We start from the raw sequence: 21809 nt of genomic DNA, 5'->3' as shown, positions 1-21809 counted from the left end.
AGTCACGAAGAGTCGGAAGCGACTAAACGAATAAACAACAACAGTAACAGTATCTCTCCAAACATGTCCTTTTCCTCCTATACCTTAATATATTATTTTCTTTTTTTTAATGGACAGGCAACACCTTTTTCTCAGTGTAATGATCCTTGTGAGGCAGGATACAGCAAGGCCAAAAAAGAAGGGGAGCCATTTTGTTGCTATGAATGTCTTCTGTGTCCAGAGGGGAAAATATCAAAGGAGAAAGGTAGGAACATTCCAGATATAACGAGATTAAGCCATTAAGTATGAGACTATGTATGACCACTATTCCCACTCCTGTTGTCTTTTTCAGACATGGATGACAGCTCTCCGTGTCCAGATGATCATTATCCAAACCCTGATAGAAACAAATGCATTCCAAAACAGATCACCGTTTTGTCCTATGAAGAACCCATGGGAATAGGTCTGACTGTTCTTTCACTTTGTTTTTTTTTAATGACAGCCCTGGTGCTCACAATCTTCATTAAACACAAAGATACTCCCATCGTCAAAGCCAACAACTAGAATCTCACCTACACTCTCCTTGTTTCCCTCCTTCTCTCTTTCCTTTCTTTTTTTCTCTTTATTGGGAGACCTGATAAGATGGTGTGTCTCCTTCGACAAACAGCTTTTGGCATCATCTTCTCCATGGCGGTTTCTTGTGTATTGGCCAAAACCTTTGTTGTGGTTCTAGCATTCATGGCCACCAAACCTGGTTCTAGAATGAGGAAATGGGTGGGTAGAAGAATGGTCAGTTTCATTCTTCTTTCCTGCTCCCTTGTTCAAGCCAACTCTTGTGCTGCATGGCTGATAGTGTCTCCACCATACCTGGATTTTGATATGCACTCCTTGTCTGAAGAAGTCATCATGGAGTGCAGTGAGGGGTCCGTCACCATGTTCTACTGTGTCTTGGGCTTTCTGGGTTTCCTGGCTGTGGTCAGCTTCTCTGCTGCTTTTCTAGCTAGGAAGTTACCTGACAGTTTCAATGAAGCCAAATTCATCACGTTCAGCATGTTGGTCTTTTGCAGTGTTTGGCTGTGTTTTGTTCCAACCTATCTAAGTACAAGGGGAAAATACATGTTGGCTGTGGAGATCTTCTCTATGATCTCCTCTGGTGCTGGCTTATTAGTGTGTATCTTTTTTCCCAAGTGTTTTATCATTGTGATGAGACCTGAACTGAACAATAAGCATCAGCTAATGCAAAGAAAGATAACTAGTTTGGTGTAGTGGTTAAGGAATCAAGCTAGAAACTGGTTAGCCACGAGTTCTAGTCCCATCTGAGGCAAAAAGTGAGCTGGATGACCTTTGCTTAGACATTCTCTTTCTCTACCCTAGGAAGGAGGCAATGGCAAGCCACTTCTGAAAACCTTGCCAAGAAAATTGCAGGGACTTGTCTAGTCAGTCTCTGAGAGTCAGACATGATTGAATGAATTTAAAAAAATGGAAAAGGAAAGTTTTAAAAAAATCTGTTTGCCTGGTATCCTTTATATGTACATGTCAGCTAAATTTCCCAATTGCACATTTAAGCCAGAGAACAATGTGCAGTTAGATTGGCCTTCTATGTTGCAATGCCTTCCCAGCCCCCTGACATTTGGATGGCTCTGACCTTTTTCTCCTTCTGGAAGGCAAATATAAATGGGGCCATATAAAATGCATAAGTAAATGAATAAATAAATAAATGCACAAATTAATTATTGGCATATTTCAGTATCGGAGTATATAGAGACCTAAAGTGTGGAGGTGTTATTAGTCCTCTTTATAGACCAGTGAAAATTGATTGGCTACAATTGTGTTATACATCACAATCTTGATCTATATATACCTGCTATGTGTCCTTCTGGTAGTTCCACACCATTAACTTGTATGCCCTGCCAGTCATCAGATACCCAGATAATTTCCACCCCAAGTCCAACACCCAGAGACTGAACAACAGCTGAAAAGACGGCAGGTGTGATATGGTGAGTGTCAAAGCCATTGTCCTGGATCAGACCCAGAGCATCCAGGAGTACATCAGTAAGATGACACCTAAAGATGAGCTGCTGAGAGAATGCCTGAGGCAGCAGCAGCAGACATGGGAGGAAGATCAAGCAGAGGAAGTGCCATGGCAAAACAAGACCCTGCATGGGATGTACCATCAACAGATAGCTGAGGTGGCTGATCTTGGGCAATCCTACCAGTGGCTGGAAAGGCTGGACTAAAAGACAGCACTGAGGCACTGATCAGAGCAGCACAAGAATAGGCACTAAGCCCCAAATCCATAGAACCAGGGGTCTACCACACCGGACAGGATTCAAGGTGCAGACTGTACAGAGAGGCCTCAGAGACAGTCCAACACAGAGTGGCAGGGTGTAAGATGCAGGCAGGGACAGCATACACTAAATGGCACAACCATGTAGCTGGCATTGTGTACAGGAACATCTGAACCATGTATGGGCTAGACCCTCCCAAGTCCAGATGGAAGGTTCCACAGAAGCTTGTGGAAAATGACAGGGCTAAGATCCTGTGGGACTTCCAGATCCAGACAGACAGGCAGGTACTGGCCAATCAATCAGACATCATGGTAATAGACAAGGACCAGAAGACAGCAGTGGTGATAGATATAGCAGTGCCAAGTGACAGCAGCATCAGGAAGAAGGAGTATGAGAAGCTGGAGAAGTACCAGGGCCTGAAGGAGGAACTGGAGAGAATGTGGAAAGTGAAGCCCAAAGTGGTCCCAGTGGTGGTAGGAGCACTCAGGGCTGTGACCCCCAAGCTGGGAGAGGGGCTCCAACACATCCCAGGAACAACATCAGAGCTCTCTGTCCAGAAGATGCAGTGCTAGGAACAGCAAAGGTTCTGTGCAGAACCTTCAAACTCCCAGGCCCAGGACCCGAGGACCTGATGTTGTCACATACCACCCATATGGGTGAGAAGGGAATTTTTAAAATATATTTAATATGAATTATGATTTTGTCTTTACTGGTCATCTTAATTCATACACACACTAGCATGTGTAAAAAGGAGTGGAGATTATATACAAATGAGTCTTTAATTTATAGAGAGCGGGACTACAAATTGTTTCTGAAGCAATGAGGCACTGGGAATTCTCTGGTGCTCATCATGTGAGGTGGTCGCCTACAAAAAGGGCGTTAAATTCAAAAGATCTTCTAGTGGTCACCTGGCTGACCTTCTGTCTTGTCCTCAGGAGCAATGACCAATGAAATCTCTGGGGAAAAAAAAAAAATTCTGGCAAATCCAAATAAATTCCATCAGAATGTCCCAGATAAGGACTCTTTATTGGATATACAAATTAAGTTGGCTGAAGTTTTTAAAATTAAAGGGGAAATACAAATGATAAACCAAGATAATGGTGTATAATCTATTTTTATTGGACTTACAAAACAGGCTTGTTATAGCCTCAAAGAAGCCTTCGTGATGGGATAAACAAGAATTGAAAAGTGATCAAATCCTACAACTACTGTATATTGGAATGAATTAAAGATTAAATTTTCAGAAGTAAAATGAGGAAATATAAAGTTGGTTTATTTGATCAAGGTTAAAATAAAGTTCTGGCAATTCTTTATGGACTTTTTGCTGACATCAGGTCTGACAAGTTGATGTCTTATAGATAAGGAATGGGTTATGGGAAGAAAAGTTATCTGTATGTAACCTTAGAGGGGGTAAAGTGCTACCAAACTGCTTTATGCTTGCTGTGATGTGTGTGTGTGTGTATTCTTGTCCTTTATCTCACTCCTTTTTTCTTTTCTTTTTTTCCTTGTTTTTCCTTTTCCTTCTTTGAACTTCTTTCTCTCTCTATCTTTGGTTTACTTTCTTTCTCTGAGTTTAGTTTTAATCTGCACCCCCCCCCCTCTCTTTCAGTGTCTGTCAGTTTCTTTGCATAAAATCTTTTAGACGTACATGTTGGAGAATGTCTCTAATTGTACAGTTAAGCCAGAGAGCTGTATGTAACTGTACTGGCCTATTATGTTTCAGTGCCTGCCTTATTGAACAGCCTGCTCCCTGACATTTGGATGGCTCTCACACTTTTCACCTTCTGCAAGGCTGTCAAGACCTGGATTCTCCCCCAGGTGTTAGTACTAAGATACTGTTTAATGTCAGATGATAAATTTGTTATGTGTTACCTTGGTTTTGTTTTTTTTATTGGATTATGATAACTTTGTGGATATTGTTTTTTGTTGCTTTAGGATTATTGGGGGGATTGGTGCCTATCTGCCCAAAATTTTGTATTTAAGAAGGGGGCCATAAAAATGTTATAAATAAATAAATAAAGAGATAAAAGGACAAATTGGTTTATTGACATATTTCGGTGTGTGGGTAAGACAGACAGGTGATATACAGTATAAAGGAGCCTTTGGTTTAAACATAGAGGTCTATGAATTGTTTCTGAAGCAATCAGGCCCTGGGAATTCTCTGGTGCACATCATGTCAGGTGGTCACCTAAGAAGAGGGAAGTCAATTAAAAACGTCTTACAGTTGACCATCTGGGTGGCCTTCTATGTTCTCCTCAGTAGCAAAGAACAATTAAATTTCTGGCAGGGAAATTCCATGGGGAATCAAATACGTGTACTCCTTATTTAGCAAGCAGAAATGGGACCAGTAACTTGGTCATTAAGCGAAGCAGTCACTAAGTGAAACCACAATTGTGCTTATGATCTTACTTCAGCTTTCCTTTGCTTTACAAACCTGCCAATGTGTCATAAATGTGAGGATTGTTCATAAAGTTATTTTTCCATCACTATCCTAACTGCAAATAGTCACAAAATGAGGCAGTTGCTAAACGAACACTACCTGCACATGTTAGTATCCAATTCACTTACTTTTCCCTTTCTAGTAATTTCACTGGATGTCACTGAATAGAAGAGCATGTTCTATGGACATAGTTTTTTTGGCATATATACCATGACGTAGCATTTCGTTTAAAGAATACGTGGAGATTCTGAGTGGCAGCTGATGAAATTATTCCAGTTTCACTAGGTGAGCACCGGTTGGCATTTGCAGTGCCTCGAGAGGTATTCTTTGGTGTGGTTGCAGTGGCAGAGATCAGGTGCAGAGCTCGACGTAGCACATCAAGTGTTTCATTTATGGAAATGAGATCTAAATAGATAGAGGCTACAGTTTCTGCTACTAATAAGAATTGTTTTGCCAACATTCTATTTGGAAGGGGGCTGCTAAGGAAGGTTATGATGAATTGGGCTTTTCTGAGCCATTTGAATGCCCAGAGAGACATGAAACATGGTTTTTGCTAAGTGAAGAGGATCTTACCAGTTACACAGAGAATGAGACATTTCACCACTTACTGCCTTGCTGTTCCAAGGATGATTTATATTGTGAACAGGGTTACCAGATGTCTGGAAAAAGGAGGACATGTCATCCTTTTTGTTCTCATGTCCTCCATGTGGTAGGTATAGCCTTAAAATCAAACATAGTCTGGCGTTTCGAGTGTCTTAGTGTATGTTTGCTTTTTTGGACTGTTTTCACAATGGTGGTCATTCAAACTTCCATGTTTTGTGTCTGTATAAATTTTCTGCTTCTTTATTTCCTTTGTCTATCAGCAGACTTGACAGCCTAGATTTACATTATTTACTTTATGGGTAGTCCCCATTTAGTGACTGCCTCATTTAATGACCATTCACAGTTATGATAGTGATGAAAGAGTAACCTTACAACAATCCTTGCATTTATGACCAGCAAAGGAAAAATGAAGTAAGATCATAAGCACATTTGCGGTTTCACTTAGCGACCTCTTCGCTTAACAACCAAGTTGCTGGTCGCAATTGTGGTAGTTAAATAGGGACTACCTCTATCTCCTGATTCTAGCAATCAGCTTCAATCCAGCTCCTTAAAATCTATGAACAATGTAGCCTGTAGAGCACATGACTCATGATACATTTCTATGGTAAAAATTGAAAAGCAAGTCGTTGTGGATTCTATACGTTCTTAGAAATAAAGATATGTTGGAAAAATATTGTGACTGAAAAATCAGTCTTTCTGATTCTGGGAAAAGTGGTTTCATATACATGTAGGCCTAAATACATTTTTTGCAAGTTTTTGCTGTAATTTTTGTTGAAGAATCCAAGAAAATTAAACAGTTAATCCGTTCTCCTTTTCCCCCATTTGTCTTTCTTTCCAATTGTCCTTGTCCTCCTTTGCCTGTTCAGATATCTGGTAATCCTAATTGAGAATCTTCTGTTCTTTAGAAATGGCAAGACTTGGTTGACATGAGTTTGATTGAGCACCGTCCTTTTTCCCTGTCCCCATCTTGTCAATGTAGGAGGGCAGGAAAAGTAGATAATCAGTGATTTTAGGTAGCAAAAAGAGAGTTAGAAGTTAAAGAAAGAAGAAGGATGAAATGGAAAAAGCCAGGGAATTTCAGAAAAACATCTATTTATGTTTTATTGACTATTCTAAAGCCTTTGACTGTGTGGACCATAACAAATTGTGGCAAGTTCTTAGCAGTATGGGGATACCAAGTCATCTTGTCTGCCTCCTGAAGAATCTGTATAACGACCAAGTAGCAAAAGTAAGAACAGACCACGGAACAACGGACTGGTTTAAGATTGGGAAAGGAGTATGGCAGGGCTGTATACTCTCACCCTACCTATTCAACTTGTATGCAGAACACATCATGCGACATGCTGGGCTTGAGGAATCCAAGGCTGGAATTAAAATTGCTGGAAGAAACATTAACAATCTCAGATATGCAGATGATACCACTTTGATGGCTGAAAGCGAAGAGGAACTGAGGAGCCTTATGATGAAGGTGAAAGAAGAAAGTGCAAAAGCTGGCTTGCAGCTAAACCTCAAAAAAACCAAGATTATGGCAACCAGCTTGATTGATAACTGGCAAATAGAGGGAGAAAATGTAGAAGCAGTGAAAGACTTTGTATTCCTAGGTGCAAAGATTACTGCAGATGCTGACTGCAGTCAGGAAATCAGAAGATGCTTAATCCTTGGGAGAAGAGCAATGACAAATCTCGATAAAATAGTTAAGAGCAGAGACATCACACTGACAACAAAGGCCCACATTGTTAAAGCAATGGTGTTCCCCATAGTAACATATGGCTGCGAGAGCTGGACCATAAGGAAGGCTGAGAGAAGGAAGATCGATGCTTTTGAACTGTGGTGTTGGAGGAAAATTCTGAGTGCCTTGGACTGCCAGAAGATCAAACCAGTCCATCCTCCAGGAAATAAAGCCAGACTGCTCACTTGAGGGAATGATATTCAAGGCAAAACTGAAATACTTTGGCCACATAATGAGAAGACAGGACAGCCTGGAGAAGATGTTGATGCTAGGGAGAGTGGAAGGCAAAAGGAAGAGGGGCTGACCAAGGGCAAGGTGGATGGATGATATTCTAGAGGTGACGGACTCATCCCTGGGGGAGCTGGGGATGATGACGACTGACAGGAAGCTCTGTTGTGGACTGGTCCATGAAGTCATGAAGAGTCAGAAGTGACTAAACGAATAAACAACAACAACAACAACCTCAGGTAATGAAGATGGATATATCCAGGCTCCTTGATGGAGATATCCAGGCTCCACTGCCTAGGCAAAAAGGAATACAAAAAAATTACATAACATAATGAGGTAACATTTGGAAGCAGCTCAGGCAGATGACTCCATAATACACTGAACTATAAAGAGGAAGATGGACAATTATAACAACAACTGTTGTCTACTACCACAATGTCTACTACCACAATTAGAGTAGCATGATTCTGTCATTATAGCTGACAGGTACACATCATCCGAGGCAGTCACACACAAAGGGGGCAGGGGTGTTAAATTGAAAGGATCTTCCAGTTGGCCTTGTTGCTGTACTTCCCCCAAAGCAAGGAGCAACAGGTCTTCAGGTAAGACATTTCTGGCAAATCCAAATCTACTCTATCTGATGTATAATACATTTAGTATCCACTTTACATATTAGTCCCTGTATAATAAATTCATTGTAGTGTGTTCACTGAATACAAAAGCACATTCCATGGTCATAGAACCAACATGTGAGGAAATAAGAAGCGAAATGTCTCTCTACCTAAGTACATATATAGATTTCCCTGAGGTAGGAAGGTCAGAAAGGGAAGAAATTTCTGGAAGAGATTGGAGTTCTTGAATCTCTAAAGCTAACATGCCATTACAATCACATATCACCCATTGGGGTGAAAAGGGAGATACACACACACACACACACACAAACATATACAAACAGATGCACATAAACACATACATACATACATACACATGCACAGTATATACACATACTGTGTAAATGTATATGTATACATATACATCTTCAGCAAAGGATCGTTACCTTGTTATGGTGCTGGAGCTTGAGCACCTCAATGATGCCATGAGCTAAACTGTGTAGGGCCACCCAAGACGGGAAGTTCATGACAGAGAGGTCAGACTAAATGTGACCCCTGGGGAAGGTAATGGCAACCCACCTCAGTATTCTTACCGTGAAAACTAAATGGATCAGTACAACCAGAGATATGTCGGTATACTATCAGAAGAGGAGACTTCCAGGTCAGAAGATGGTCAAAATGCTACTGGGGAGGAACAGAGGATGAGTTCAACTAGTCCCAGACGTGATGACGCAGCTAGCTGAAAGCCAAAAGGATGGCTAGTGGCCAACAGTGCTGGTGGTGAATGGCAAATCCGATGTTCTAAGGATCAACACACCACTGGAACCTGGAATGTAAGATCTATGAGCCAGGGCAAATTGGATGTGGTTATTGGTGAGATGTCAAGATTAAAGATAGACATTCTGGGCATCAGTGAACTGAAATGGACAGGAATGGGCCACTTCACATCAAATGACCACCAGATGTAGTCAAATGACCACCAGATCTACTACTGTGGACAAGAAGACCACAGAAGAAATGGAGTAGCCTTCATAATTAATAGTCAAGTGGCTAAAGCAGTGCTTGGATACAATCCAAAAAATGATAGAATCATCTGAATTCGAATTCAGGGCAAGCCATCTAACATCACAGTGATCCAAATATACGCCCCAACCACAAATGCTGAAGAAGCTGAAGTACAGCAGTTCTATGAAGATCTGCAGCACCTACTGGACAACAGGCCTAAAAGAGATGTTATTTTCATCGCAGGAGAGTGGAATGCTAAGGTGGGCAGTCAGATGACACCTGGAATTACAGGTAAGCATGGCCTGGGAGAACAAAACGAAGCAGGACATAGGCTGATAGAATGTTGTCAAGACAACTCACTCTGCATAACAAACACTCCCTTCCAACAACCTAAGAGACGGCTTTATATATGGACTTCACCAGATGGACAACACCGAAATCAGATTGACTACATCCTTTGCAGCCAAAGGTGGCGGACATCTATACAGTCGGTAAAAACAAGACCTGGAGCTGACTGTAGTCATGAACTTCTTCTTGCACAATTTAGGATCAGACTAAAGAGATTAGGGAAGACCCACAGATCAGCTAGATATGAGCTCACTAATATTCCTAAGGAATATGCAGTGGAGGTGAAGAATAGATTTAAGGGACTGGACTTAGTAGATAGGGTCTGTGAGAGCTGGACCATAAGGAAGGCTGAGAGGAGGAAGATAGACAGAACTGTTGGAGGAAAATTCTGAGAGTGCCTTGGACTGCAAGAAGATCAAATCAGTCCATCTTTCAGGAAATAAAGCCAGACTTCTCACTTGAGGGAATGATATTAAAGGCAAAACTGAAATACTTTGGCCACATCATGAGAAGACAGGACACCCTGGAGAAGATGCTGATTCTAGGGAGAGTGGAAGGCAAATGGAAGAGGGGCCGACCAAGGGCAAGGTGGATGGATGATATTCTAGAGGTGATGGATTTTTCCCTGGTGGAGCTGGGGGTGTTGACGACTGACAGGAAGCTCTGGAGTGGGCTGGTCCATGAATTCACAAAAAGTCGGAAGCGACTGAATGAATAAACAACAACATACATATGCATATACAAATATGTATACATATACATATACACACACATACAGTATATATATATATATATATATATATATATATATTGTATGTATATATGTTTGTGTGTGTGTGTGTATGTACTTTAAATATATACAGTGTATTCCCTTCTCACCCCTATGTAAAATTCTTAATAAATATAAATCAAATTATATATTTTTTAAAAAGACTGCTACTTGGAAGCATTCATGGATCAATTTTCATGCCAATGATATTTCACTTTTATCCTACCAATAGTATTACCCACTTTTCTTATTTGTTTGCCTCTGTGATTCTGTGTATTTGTATTTTTATTCTTTTCTTGTGGATTAAATCTTCTTATCTCAGGTGCATCTCATATGTTTTCTTTTGAGTCATGAATGTTACAAAGTTTTAGATAAGTGGTTATCTCCACTATCATTATGAAATTATATCTTCCAAATCCTATGGGACCCAAAGGGAGAAGTATGAAATTACTCTGAAGGATGCTATTAATATTCCCCATAACATTCATCACCAGAATGGAGAGCCCAAACACTGTGAGTTTAATTCATGTTATGTTGCACTGCTCACTTCTGTCTGAAAAACACCTGAAGAAGTCATGTCAGTCTGTTCTACTTGGGGACATTCCATGGATGTTTCGCAAAGCGGTTCATCTTTATAGACAAAGAAAAGAATCGTGGAAGATGGTAGTATTCACGGAGTCTATTGTATTCATGTTGATGCCTCAAGTGTTGTGCAAGGATCCTAGCATTCAATGCCACCATGATGAGCCTCTTCCTATTCTTCATACATATCATCAGCTTGAAGAAGTTAGCATTGCTGGCATTATTTCTGTGTTCTTTGTGTTTTCTAATCCCATTGATTTCAGTCAACATCCTTCCCAGGAACTTCAAGATGCAGTCATGTAAGCACATCATTTATTTTCAAGCTCTGTACCCTGCTGTTCAGTCTTATGATGCTCAAAATATTTCCCTATGAGCGATAGTAACAAAAACTCCTGAAACACCCCTCTCAAATTAGGATGTTTTGATCTATTTCCAAGGTCAAATTAAGAGTCCTAAATGAAGGGGAAATATCCTTTCAATGATGACATACTGTGACTTATTCAGTGGACAAGGCCAAACATACATTATAACAAATCGTATCTAATTGTCTCTAACAATAGAACTTACCGTGTTTATATATGGATGCAGATTAAGTTACAAGAATGTAATTACCACTGAAAACTGTGAGATGAAAACTATCCAGGACCAACTTTTTAAAAATCTGATTTCCCTAATAGGAAAATACAGCTACATTGTTCTAGATAGAAGCCATCCTTAAGAAGCTGGGTTTTGATATTGGATATTCTTCATATATTAAGAAATGATGCTCCCAGCATCAATCCAGTGTTTGTCTTTTATTAAAGACTCACACACACACACAGACTCTGCAGTGGTATATATGTAGTACTATTTTGCTTTGCATTTCCAAGGATTCTAACTGAATAGTAAACTTATTGAACTAAATATATTCACAAAATATTGTACTGAAATATTGCAAAAGCCATGTTACGAACCTTTCAAATGTTGCATGTTATTTTGGTTACAGAGTATTTTTTCAGAATTACCAGCACATCCTGGCCTTAGTGTTTACTCTAAAGGAGATCAATGAAAATCCCCAGATCCTGCCCAATGTCACACTCGGCTTCAACATTTATAATAGCAATTTCAGTCCAGGTTGGACTTACTTTGCCTCAATGCATCTTCTCTTCACTGAGCACAGATTCATCCCTAACTACCAGTGCAGTGTCCCAAAATATCTGGCTGTAGTCATTGGGGGATCTGACATATGTCTCCACATGGCAACTATACTGTGCATCTACAAAGTTCCTCAGGTAATGTGTGCTGAAGATGAATGTCACTATTTGAACAAACTTACCATGTTACTCAATAAGATCTGGAGCATGGTTCAAACTTTATTTTGTGCCTTCTAGTCGGTGTTGACTCCGGGCGACTGCCTGGACATGTCCCTGCAGTATTCTTGGCAAGATTCAGAAATTTGCCATTGCCTCATCCTTTCTAGGGCTAAGAGAGAGGGGCTGGCCCAAGGTCACCCAGCTGGATTTGTGCCTGAGGTGGGGATAGAACTGACAATATCCTGGTTTCTAGGCTGATGCCTTAACCACTACATCAGACTGGCTCTCTCAAAGTGTTAACAGCTTTCTAATTAATACTAATCAAGGAGCATTTACAGACTTCCTGTATTGGATTTGTCTCTCTCTCTCTCTCTCTTTTTTAGTTGGCATATGGCTCTGCTCCAGTCATGGATAAAGCAACTCAAGCTGTTTTCTTCCAACAAATGTTTCCAGATGAATCCCACCAACACAGGGGCCTCCTCCAGCTATTGCTGCATTTTAGGTGGACGTGGGTTGGAGTTCTTGCTGTGAATGATGCCAAAGGAGAGAAATTTGTACAGGAGGTGCTCCCCATATTTTCCCAGCATGGCATCTGCTTTGATTTCATAGCAGAGTTCCCAAATGTGGCTTTTTACAGTGACTTTACTGATTTGATCGATGAAGGACTCCAAAGGTACAAAGTTGTCATGAACAGCACAGCCAATGTGATAGTCTTGTACGGTGAAATGCAATCCATATCAGTTTTGAGAACATTTCTCCAGTTTTCAGAAGTGGAGGATACATCAAAGAAGACAAACATTTGGGTTATGACAGCTCAGATGGATTATACATCTATTTCTGTTCATAGATCCTGGGACATCCATTTCCTGCATGGTGCTTTATCCCTTGCAGTACACACAAAGGATGTCCAAAACTTCCAGGAATTTCTTGAAAGTATAAATCCAATCAACAACCAACATGATCATTTTAGGAGAGATTTTTGGGAACAGGCATTCAATTGTTTCTTCACCAACCCTGAAACAGAGATGTCTGAGCAAAAATGTACTGGACAGGAGAGGCTTGAGACCCTTCCAACCTCTGTGTTTGAAACACACATGAGTGGCCATAGCTACAATATCTACAATGCAGTCTATGCTGTGGCACATGCTTTGCACTCTCTGTATTTATCTAAGTCCAGGCAAAGAACAATAGTGAAAGAAGGAAGGCAACGGTTTCATGATCAGGTGTTGTGGCAGGTAAGATCTTAAGCAGAGGAATGTGGAAAACTTCACTATATCTATAATTTCAACTTCTGCCCATAGACTTTAAAGGAAAACAGTCTAAGGAAATTGGCATTTGGTTTAAAAATGAAATGTAGCAATTTCTTATCCAACTGAATTGTGTATGAGATCGTGTTGAAATCACAAAGGACGTTTCATACCATAAGTAATACTGTATTCCTTTCATTCAGTCAAAAACCTCCATAATCATCAGATTTGAACTACATGGAAACAGGTGGTAAACACACTTCATTTGCTATACTGAAGCAAAGACTAGACAGCCACTGGATTCAATGGTTTTGCTTTCCCCTTCAAAACCTCATGTGAGGTTCCATGAGATTTATTCTTTCTTAGAAAAAATTGGGACACAGCTCCTCAATTTTCCAAAGTACTATTTTGTCCACCTATCATAGAATTTCCTGATGAGGATACCTTCATCCAACCCAGAAATGGATTAGGAAAACGCTGATAATAGTAGTGAGTCAACAATACCCTAAAGGACTAAAGATGCTAGAATGATAGGCGTAGAGCTACAGCTTTTTTTTTTTTTTTGTATATTTTTTTATTAAGAGTTTTGAAAAGAAGATAAAAAACTAACAAGAACTAATATAAAAGAAAGAAAAGAAAGAAAGGAAAAAAGAGAAAGAATAAAAAGACCAAAAGTGCAAAAAGAATGAAAAAAAATAGAAGTAGCTTCCAATTTTCTTTGCAGCCAAATATAAGTACAATTGCAAAATTTCCTTTTACTCTATGTTTGCCAGAAGAAAAGCTCTCTTTTTTCTATTATCTATTTTTTATAATCATCAAAGCCAATGAGATCATTTTTTTTTCTGTTTCATGCAAAATGTCTATAAGGGGTTTCCAGTCAGCAATACATGTATGTGTTGTCTTTTCTCTAATCAAGGAAGTCAGTTTGGCCATCTCTACAAATGCCATCATCTTCACCAACCGTTTCATCATTCTCAGTAGTGCTGAGTCTTTCCACTTTTAAGCATATAATAATTTCGCTGCAGTTATCATATGTGAAAACAAAGTCCCATGCCTTCTTTGGCAACTGTCTGCCTATCAGTCACAAAAGTAAAGCCTCTGGTTTCAATTGTATATTAGTCTTTAAAATCTTCTGAATTAGTCTATGCATTTGCATCCAAAACTTTCTGGCTTTTTTACATGTCCACCAAATATGATAAAATGTCCTTTCCTGTTGTTCATATTTCCAAAATAAATTCTAAGTACCATTATACATTCTAGACCATTCCTGTGGTGACATATACCGATGGTACATCATTTTATAAAAAATCTCTTTGACATTATAACATAGGAGATGACCAAGACAGGATGCTATTCTGGGTCCTTCTTTTGCCAGACATGTACTTTCATGGGATGAGAGAATCATACAGTTTGAACAGGACATTTAGGCCATCACATCCTGCTCAGTGCGGGATTTCAGATGTGACTGGTCTACCTCAACCTGAACACATCTAGTAATGTGTTATTTGCAGAACAGGCATTTATCTTCTTGGCTTCTCTGGTGTATCTCCTTAGCCTGGTTGCCAGTGCTGTGAGCCTTTGTTTAGTAGCCTCTAGTGCTTCAGATGGAGTCAGGCCCTTGTGTTTTTTCAGTAGCTAAGTCTTATCCTTAATCTCCACACCCTTATGCAGTTCTACCAGCTGACTAACTTCTCTCCAATTGCCTTGATCTTAGCCTCCAACCTTATTTTCCAGGGTGGTGGGGTTTTGCTGTTCTTCTTAATCGTGTAGCCAAGCATCTCCAGGATTACAGTAGCTGTAATGTATACCAGGTCACTGATTTGAATTATGATATTAGTAGGGATTGTCATGAGGGCTCTATTGGCATCTTCTAGAATACTGTTAGTACTTCTCCACAGAGTCTTGGTAATTGGTCTCAAGGGTTGACTGTAGCTAGTTTGTCCATGATCTTATACTTCATATCAGCTGCTGTGCTCTGTAATGGAGGGGGTGGCGGTGATGTTCTAGCTTCAGGGGTTGGCTGCACCTCCAGTTGTTCTTCCAGGTCTTCTTGAGTCCAGGATGTAATGTGTAGCTGGTCTACAGTATCTCAAGTTGTGAGAGCAGCTTCCTATTCATTATATTGAAGCATTGGTTACTAGCTGTTTCTCAGTTGGTTTGGATGTAGGTCTTCTGTCCATCCATAGTTCCTTCATGTTTCAAATACTCCCTCTCATTAGGTCCACTGTTGTAGTAGCATTCCATCAATTCCAGGTTCTCTTGTCTTGTCCACATATGTTTTGTTCCAGTCACCCACTTATTATCAGATTGTCCTGGTTCCCCAATATCTGGCATGGACCTTGTTAATTTGGGTGATGTCTGAGCCAGCATCACACTCATAGTTTGTGTCACTCTCATATTTTAGTTAGGCAGGTGAAGTGTTAGGGGATCTTTGCCCAAGGACCACTACTGCTAAGAGAGGTACCAGCCTGGATTGAAACCCTGTATACCATGTCAAAGGGCAGCACTCTAACCAGTATGTTATCCAGCTACATTTATATATAATATGTTATAGATATATAGATATACAATAGATATAGTTAATTAGTGTTTCCTTTCCATTCTCTGTCATCCTTGTTCTAGTAGGTGCTGCTCCTGTTTTCTATTTGTTAATGGCCCAATAAATGTGATTGCATGAGGAAGTCCAATATCTGTACTGTTTATTTTGGTCATATAGCAGCATAAAACTAATAACATAACAAGCACTCTAAAATAGAAGTAACAATAAATTATCATATTGATGGAATAAAATAAAGTAAAACTAAATATCATGAATATTAAATTACAATGTACAGGTATTAAAACCTGGGAGAGACCCATAAAATTACAATCAATAATTTAAATGCTATAGATAACAAAGGTAGGTAACTATAGATAAAAACATAAGAAATACTAGGATTTATAACACTTTACAACAATGTAAAGCCATACTAACTTATATTGAATTTAATACTTGCAGAAGCCCTACTAGAGATTGTTGGGATTATAAGAGTTATAATCCAACCAACTGCAACAAGGAAATAACAAACAAAACATAGACTGGTATGTGTATATTTAAAGGGAAAACAAAATGTGGGCCAGGGAGAGAAAGGGGGGAGAGATTATAGAATATATTGGTTTATGGGAACTTGGTAGGGCTCAGCATCACCTCACTTGGAGGAGGTGTTTGTGTTTGATCATACTCTAACACAAAACTGGGCTGAAATCCCTGCCTCCTGGTCAGCTAGCAAGAGAATAAGGTAATCACCCTCCAACCTGCCTGGGTATTGTATTATAAATGGGGAAATACAAATATCTTGTAGGTTTCTATAAAAAAGGTAACATAGCAACACATGACCATTTTGGCAGAAAGGTTCTATAACATATCAAAAGAGGTACTGCTCTGTCCTTGTGGTGAGAGGGAAATCTAAGCCCAATATACTGGGGGAGTGGGGGGAACACATTGTGAGATTATAATTTATCAATATCAATTCAGTAAATTCCATGAAAACTATTGATTCATCTGTTCATTTAAACTAATGAAGAATACCTAGGATGGCTCCTTCATTGCCATTCTGCTCATCTGTTCCCACTGCTGAACTCCTACTTAGAAATTATTTTCTAAGTTAGAAAATTGTTTTCTAAAATTATTTTCTAAATTATGAGTATTATTTTCGTAAATTAAATAAGCCTCTGTCCTCCTGTAATGCAAATCCGTTGTACTGTTGATTTGACACTGGGATGAAAGAAAAAAAAATGGTCCTTTTAAATCTCTGTTATTATCGCTGTAGTAGTTGCTACTCTTCTTTTCCATTGGTTAATCACCCATTAAATGAAACTGAACAAGTTTTGTGCAATATGCTACAAAAATATGTGTCAAGTTTAAAATGTGTAGATTCATTGGTTTCATGATGTCCATCTGATCTTTTCAAATAATGAGCTATACCCAAGATGGGGCCTTTGTGTGTGGAGGCCAGGGTAGTTGATCTTATTGCCACCACCAAAGACCCTGAAAAAATTGACAGATTGATGAGGAAAGTGAATGGAACTCGCTATAGTTATAAATGAAACTGGCTATTTTGTTAAGAGAGTGGAACCAACCATCCATTATGAATGTCCTCCCTCCCTCCTTTCCTTCCTTCCTTCCTCTTCCTCCTTCTTTCCCTCCCTTTTAGCTTCATTCCTTTCTGAGAAGTATCTCATTCAACAACAGCATTGGTGAAAAGATCTCTTTTGACAAAAATGGGGAATTTATTGGAGGATTTGATATTATCAACTGGATCACATTCCCAAACCAGTCCTTTCTTAGGGTTAAAGTTGGAATGATAGATCCCACAGCTCCTCCACACAAATCCTTCAATATCTCTCTGGATTCTATCGCATGGCCAATAGGATATCATCAGGTTAGATCTTACTCCTTTTATTCAAGTAGCATTGAAAAATCTCTGTTAATGGAAGTTCTTTGGTGTTATTATACAATGTTATCATAGCTACAAATGCCCTGGGAAAGGAAGAAAATATCTAGAGGGATGCTGACATTTCAAATATTTGGTAAAGAATAGTTGCACTTTTTATTATAAAAGAATCATTGGCCCTGTAATTTTTTCTTTACTAGTTATGAACAAAGTCAACATGATTTTGAACTGCAACTTGCAGTCTCTGAACTAGATTTCTTCAGTCTGGTGACCTCTAGATGAAAAACATTATAGCCCCATCATCTCTACCAGGCACAGAGATGATAGTTAGAGGGTAAGGGTGATGGTTTTAGCTATACAAGATGGGAAGGCCAAAGATTCCAATAACTGTACACATCTAATGAACCAGTTACAGATTGATTACATCTCAAAATGATGTCATCATGATACTTCAAACTTGTTAGGAATCACTTTTTAATCTGTTGGTTCCCCAGTAACAGTATATCTCCACATGCTTTCCTTTCCCTCTATATCTTAAAACATTATTCTTTATTTATGGATAGGCACCACCTTTTTCTTTGTGTAATGATCCCTGTGAGGCAGGATACAGCAAGGCCAAGAATGAAGGGGATCCATTTTGCTGCTATGATTGTCTTCTGTGTCCAGAAGGGAAAATATCAAACGAGAAGGGTAGGAAGATTCCATATATAATGGAAATAAGCCATTAAGTATAAGACTGTGTATAACCACTATCCCCGCTCCTGTTGTGTTCTTTTTCAGACATGGATGACTGCTCTCTGTGTCCAGAAGATCATTATCCAAACCCTGATAGAAACAAATGCATACCAAAGCAGATCACCTTTTTGTCATATGAAGAACCCACGGGGATCAGTCTGACTGTTCTTTCACTTTGTTTTTCTGTCATAACAACCCTGGTACTCACAATCTTCATTAAACACAAAGACACTCCCATTGTCAAAGCCAACAACCGGAATCTCACCTACACTCTCCTGGTTTCCCTCCTCCTCTCTTTCCTTTGTGTGTTTCTGTTTATTGGAAGACCTAATAAGATTGTGTGTCTCCTTCGACAACCAGCTTTTGGCATCATCTTCTCTCTGGCAGTTTCCTGCGTATTGGCGAAAACCTTTGTTGTGGTTCTAGCATTCATGGCCACCAAACCTGGTTCTAGAATGAGGAAATGGGTGGGTAGAAGAATGGTCAGTTTCATTCTTCTTTCCTGTTCCCTTGTTCAAGCCAGCTTTTGTGCTGCATGGCTGATAGTGTCTCCACCATACCTGGATTTTGATGTGCATTCATTGTCAGAAGAAGTCATCATGGACTGCAGTGAGGGATCAGTCACCATGTTCTACTGTGTCTTGGGCTTTCTGGGTTTCCTGGCTGTGATCAGCTTCACTGCTGCTTTTCTAGCTAGGAAGTTACCTGACAGTTTCAATGAAGCCAAATTTATCACCTTCAGCATGTTGGTCTTCTGCAGTGTTTGGCTGTGCTTTGTTCCAACCTATCTAAGTACAAGGGGAAAATATATGCTGGCTGTGGAGATTTTCTCCGTGATCTCCTCCAGTGCTGGCTTATTAATGTGTATATTTTTTCCCAAGTGTTTTATCATTGTGATGAGACCTGAACTGAACAATAAACATCAGTTAATGAAAATAAAATTTTAGAAACCCATCAGTCTATATCTATGTGTTGGATAATTTTTTGAAGTATATGTTTAAGCCAGAGGGCATATGCAATATGTAATTACTTTGGCCATCTATGTTGCAATGCCTGCCCTATGGAACAGCATACTTCTTATGATTTGGATTGCTCTGATTGTTTTTTTTTTTTGCCTTCTGCAAGGCTGTCAAGACCTAGTTTTTCCTCCAGATGTTAGCAGTGGGATATTATTTAATTTTAGCTCATAAATGTCTTTCATGGTACTTTGTTTGTTTGTTTTTTCTTCTTCATATTGGTTATTTTACATTGTTTGGGTATAGTTTTTTTTTTTTTTTTATGTTTCTTTTTCTCTAGATTGGTGCCTAGCTGCTCAAAGTTTTTTATTTAAGAAAAGGGGCATATAAATATTACAAATAAAGAAATAAATAATAGCATAAATTTATTTATCGACATATTTAAGTATGGGGAGAAGATAAAAAGGCCCAAGAATGATGGAGTTTCCCTATTTAGAGACCAATGCAAATTTTTCTTCTTTATTTAATTGGTTACAATAAATTGCTATTTATAGCAGTTTTTCACTACTTAGGCTATAACGTTTAATGACAATAATAACTTTGGCTTTACTTGTCATCTTGATTCATATGCACATTTAGAACATGTGAAAAGAATTGGAGATAGTACACAAAGAAGCCTTTGGTTTAAATGAAGGGGCCTATGAATTACTTCTGAAGTAATCAGGTACTGGGATTTCCCAGGCACACATCATATGAGGTGGTCACCTACAAAGAGGAGGGTAAATTGAAAAGATCTTCCAGTTGGCCACCTTGCTGACCTTCTGTCATCTCTCAATTGCAAAGACCAATGAAACCTCTTGCAAGGCAAATGCAAATTAATCTCATTGAGGTCCAATATATGATGGCATCCAACTTACTTTTCCCCTTCTGGTAAATACGCTGGAGTTTGATCACTGATTAGAACAGTGTGTTCCATGGTCATAGGTCTGTTTGGTGCATACACAATAATGCAGCACTTAAATGCCATCAATGCCCACCAAGTGCATGAATGTCAATCATGTGACCACAGGGATGCTGTGTGGGTGATAAATGTTACTTTTCAGGTGCCATCGTAACTGCAAATTTTTGCTAAATGAGGCAGTTGCTAAACAAGGACCACCTGTAGACGTTAGTATCCAATTCACCTACTTTTCCCTTTTAGAATTGCCACTGGAGTATGATCACTGAATAGAAAAGTGTGTTCTGTGGTCATAGTTCTGTCTGGCATATATACGGCGATGCAGCACTTTGTTTAGAGGGTACATGAAAACTCTGAGTGGCAGCAGGTGAAATCATTCCAGTTTCTCTGGGTGAGCACTAGTTGGCAGTTGCAATGGCTCAGGAGCTATTCTTTGTTTTGGCTGTAGCAGCAGAAATAACATGTAGAACTCTATGGAAGAAATCAAGTGTTTCTTTGATTTAAAGTGAGATTTAAATAGATAGAGGCTACGGGGTCTGCCCATAATCAGTATTGTTTTGCCAACATTTCCATTTGGAAGAGTCCTGTTAGGGAAGGCTGTGATGAGTTTTCAGGAGCCATTTGAATGCCCACATAGACACAAAACCCTTAAGGCAAAGGGAGTTCAGGTCTTGTTTCAGCTATGTGATGGTTATGGAGAGGAAGATAAATATCTCCATTTATTGCCTTGTAGTTCCAAGGTGGAATTAGATTGTCAGTCTTCTGTTGCTTAGCAACTGTGCAAGACTTGGTTAACCTGAGTTTGCTTGAGTGTGCTTCTTCTTTTTCCCCATGCCCATCTATTCAATTTAGGAGGACACAAATGCTCAATCTCCTCCTCCTCCTCCTCCTCCTCCTCCTCCTCCTCTTCCTCCTCCTCCTCCTCCTCTTCCTCCTCCTCCTCCTCTAATTTTGATTGCAGTAGTAAAAACAAATTCAAACTAAACTCTGAGAAAGAAAGATAGAAAGAAAGAATAAAAAAGTGCAAGGAAAGAAAGAAAAAGAAGAATATAAAAGAAGAAAGAAGAAAGAACAAAGAACAAAGTATGATAAAGAAAAAGAAAATAAATATTTAAAACTTCATCACAAGTATAAACCAATTTAATAACTCTTCCCCCCGCCCCCAATATTACACATATCTCTTCTTCCCCAAAACCATCCCTTATCTATATGCAAATGCATAAATCGTCAACATTTTAGTCCTGGTGTCAGCAAAAAGTCTGTAAAGGGAAGGATTAAAATAGCAGAGTTAAAAATTAATTCATCCCTATGTGCAGGTTTTGAGGGACACGGTGGCGCTGCGGGTTAAACCACTGAGCTGCCGATCGGAAGGTCGGCGGTACGAAACCGCGCGGCGGGGGGGGGGTCCTGTTGCTAGTCCCAGCTCCTGCTCACCTATCAGTTCGAAAACATGCAAATGTGAGTAGATCAATAGGTACCGCTTCGGCGGGAAGGTAACGGCGTTCCGAGTCGTCATGCTGGCCACATGACCTGGAAGTGTCTGCGGACAACGCCGGCTCTAAGGCTTAGAAACGGAGATGAGCACTGCCCCCTAGAGTCAGACACG

At 39.6% G+C, this 21809-nt stretch overlaps 1 protein-coding gene across 1 annotated transcript; it reads left to right on the top strand.

The window, feature by feature from the left end:
• Positions 1-10495: 10495 nt before the first annotated feature.
• On the top strand, positions 10496-19236 carry LOC134496935 (vomeronasal type-2 receptor 26-like). The gene is made up of 6 exons (XM_063302649.1): positions 10496-10881; positions 11568-11853; positions 12258-13109; positions 17315-17542; positions 18118-18244; positions 18335-19236. The coding sequence occupies exons 1-6, from the start codon at positions 10496-10498 to the stop codon at positions 19234-19236; spliced, it is 2781 nt and encodes a 926-aa protein (XP_063158719.1).
• Positions 19237-21809: the final 2573 nt, after the last annotated feature.

This window comes from Candoia aspera, chromosome 4 (assembly GCF_035149785.1).
Source record: "Candoia aspera isolate rCanAsp1 chromosome 4, rCanAsp1.hap2, whole genome shotgun sequence".
In the NCBI taxonomy this organism is placed as follows: Eukaryota; Metazoa; Chordata; class Lepidosauria; order Squamata; family Boidae; genus Candoia; species Candoia aspera.
This window is presented reverse-complemented; position numbering and strand designations above follow the sequence as displayed.

Bases quoted from the DNA above. Each gene is read 5' to 3' on its own strand.
- LOC134496935 (XM_063302649.1), top strand. From the start codon at position 10,496: ATGGAGAGCCCAAACACTGTGAGTTTAATTCATGTTATGTTGCACTGC. The intron at 10,882-11,567 runs GTAAGCACATCA...TTTTGGTTACAG, and splicing joins GAACTTCAAGATGCAGTCAT to AGTATTTTTTCAGAATTACC. The intron at 11,854-12,257 runs GTAATGTGTGCT...TCTCTTTTTTAG, and splicing joins GCATCTACAAAGTTCCTCAG to TTGGCATATGGCTCTGCTCC.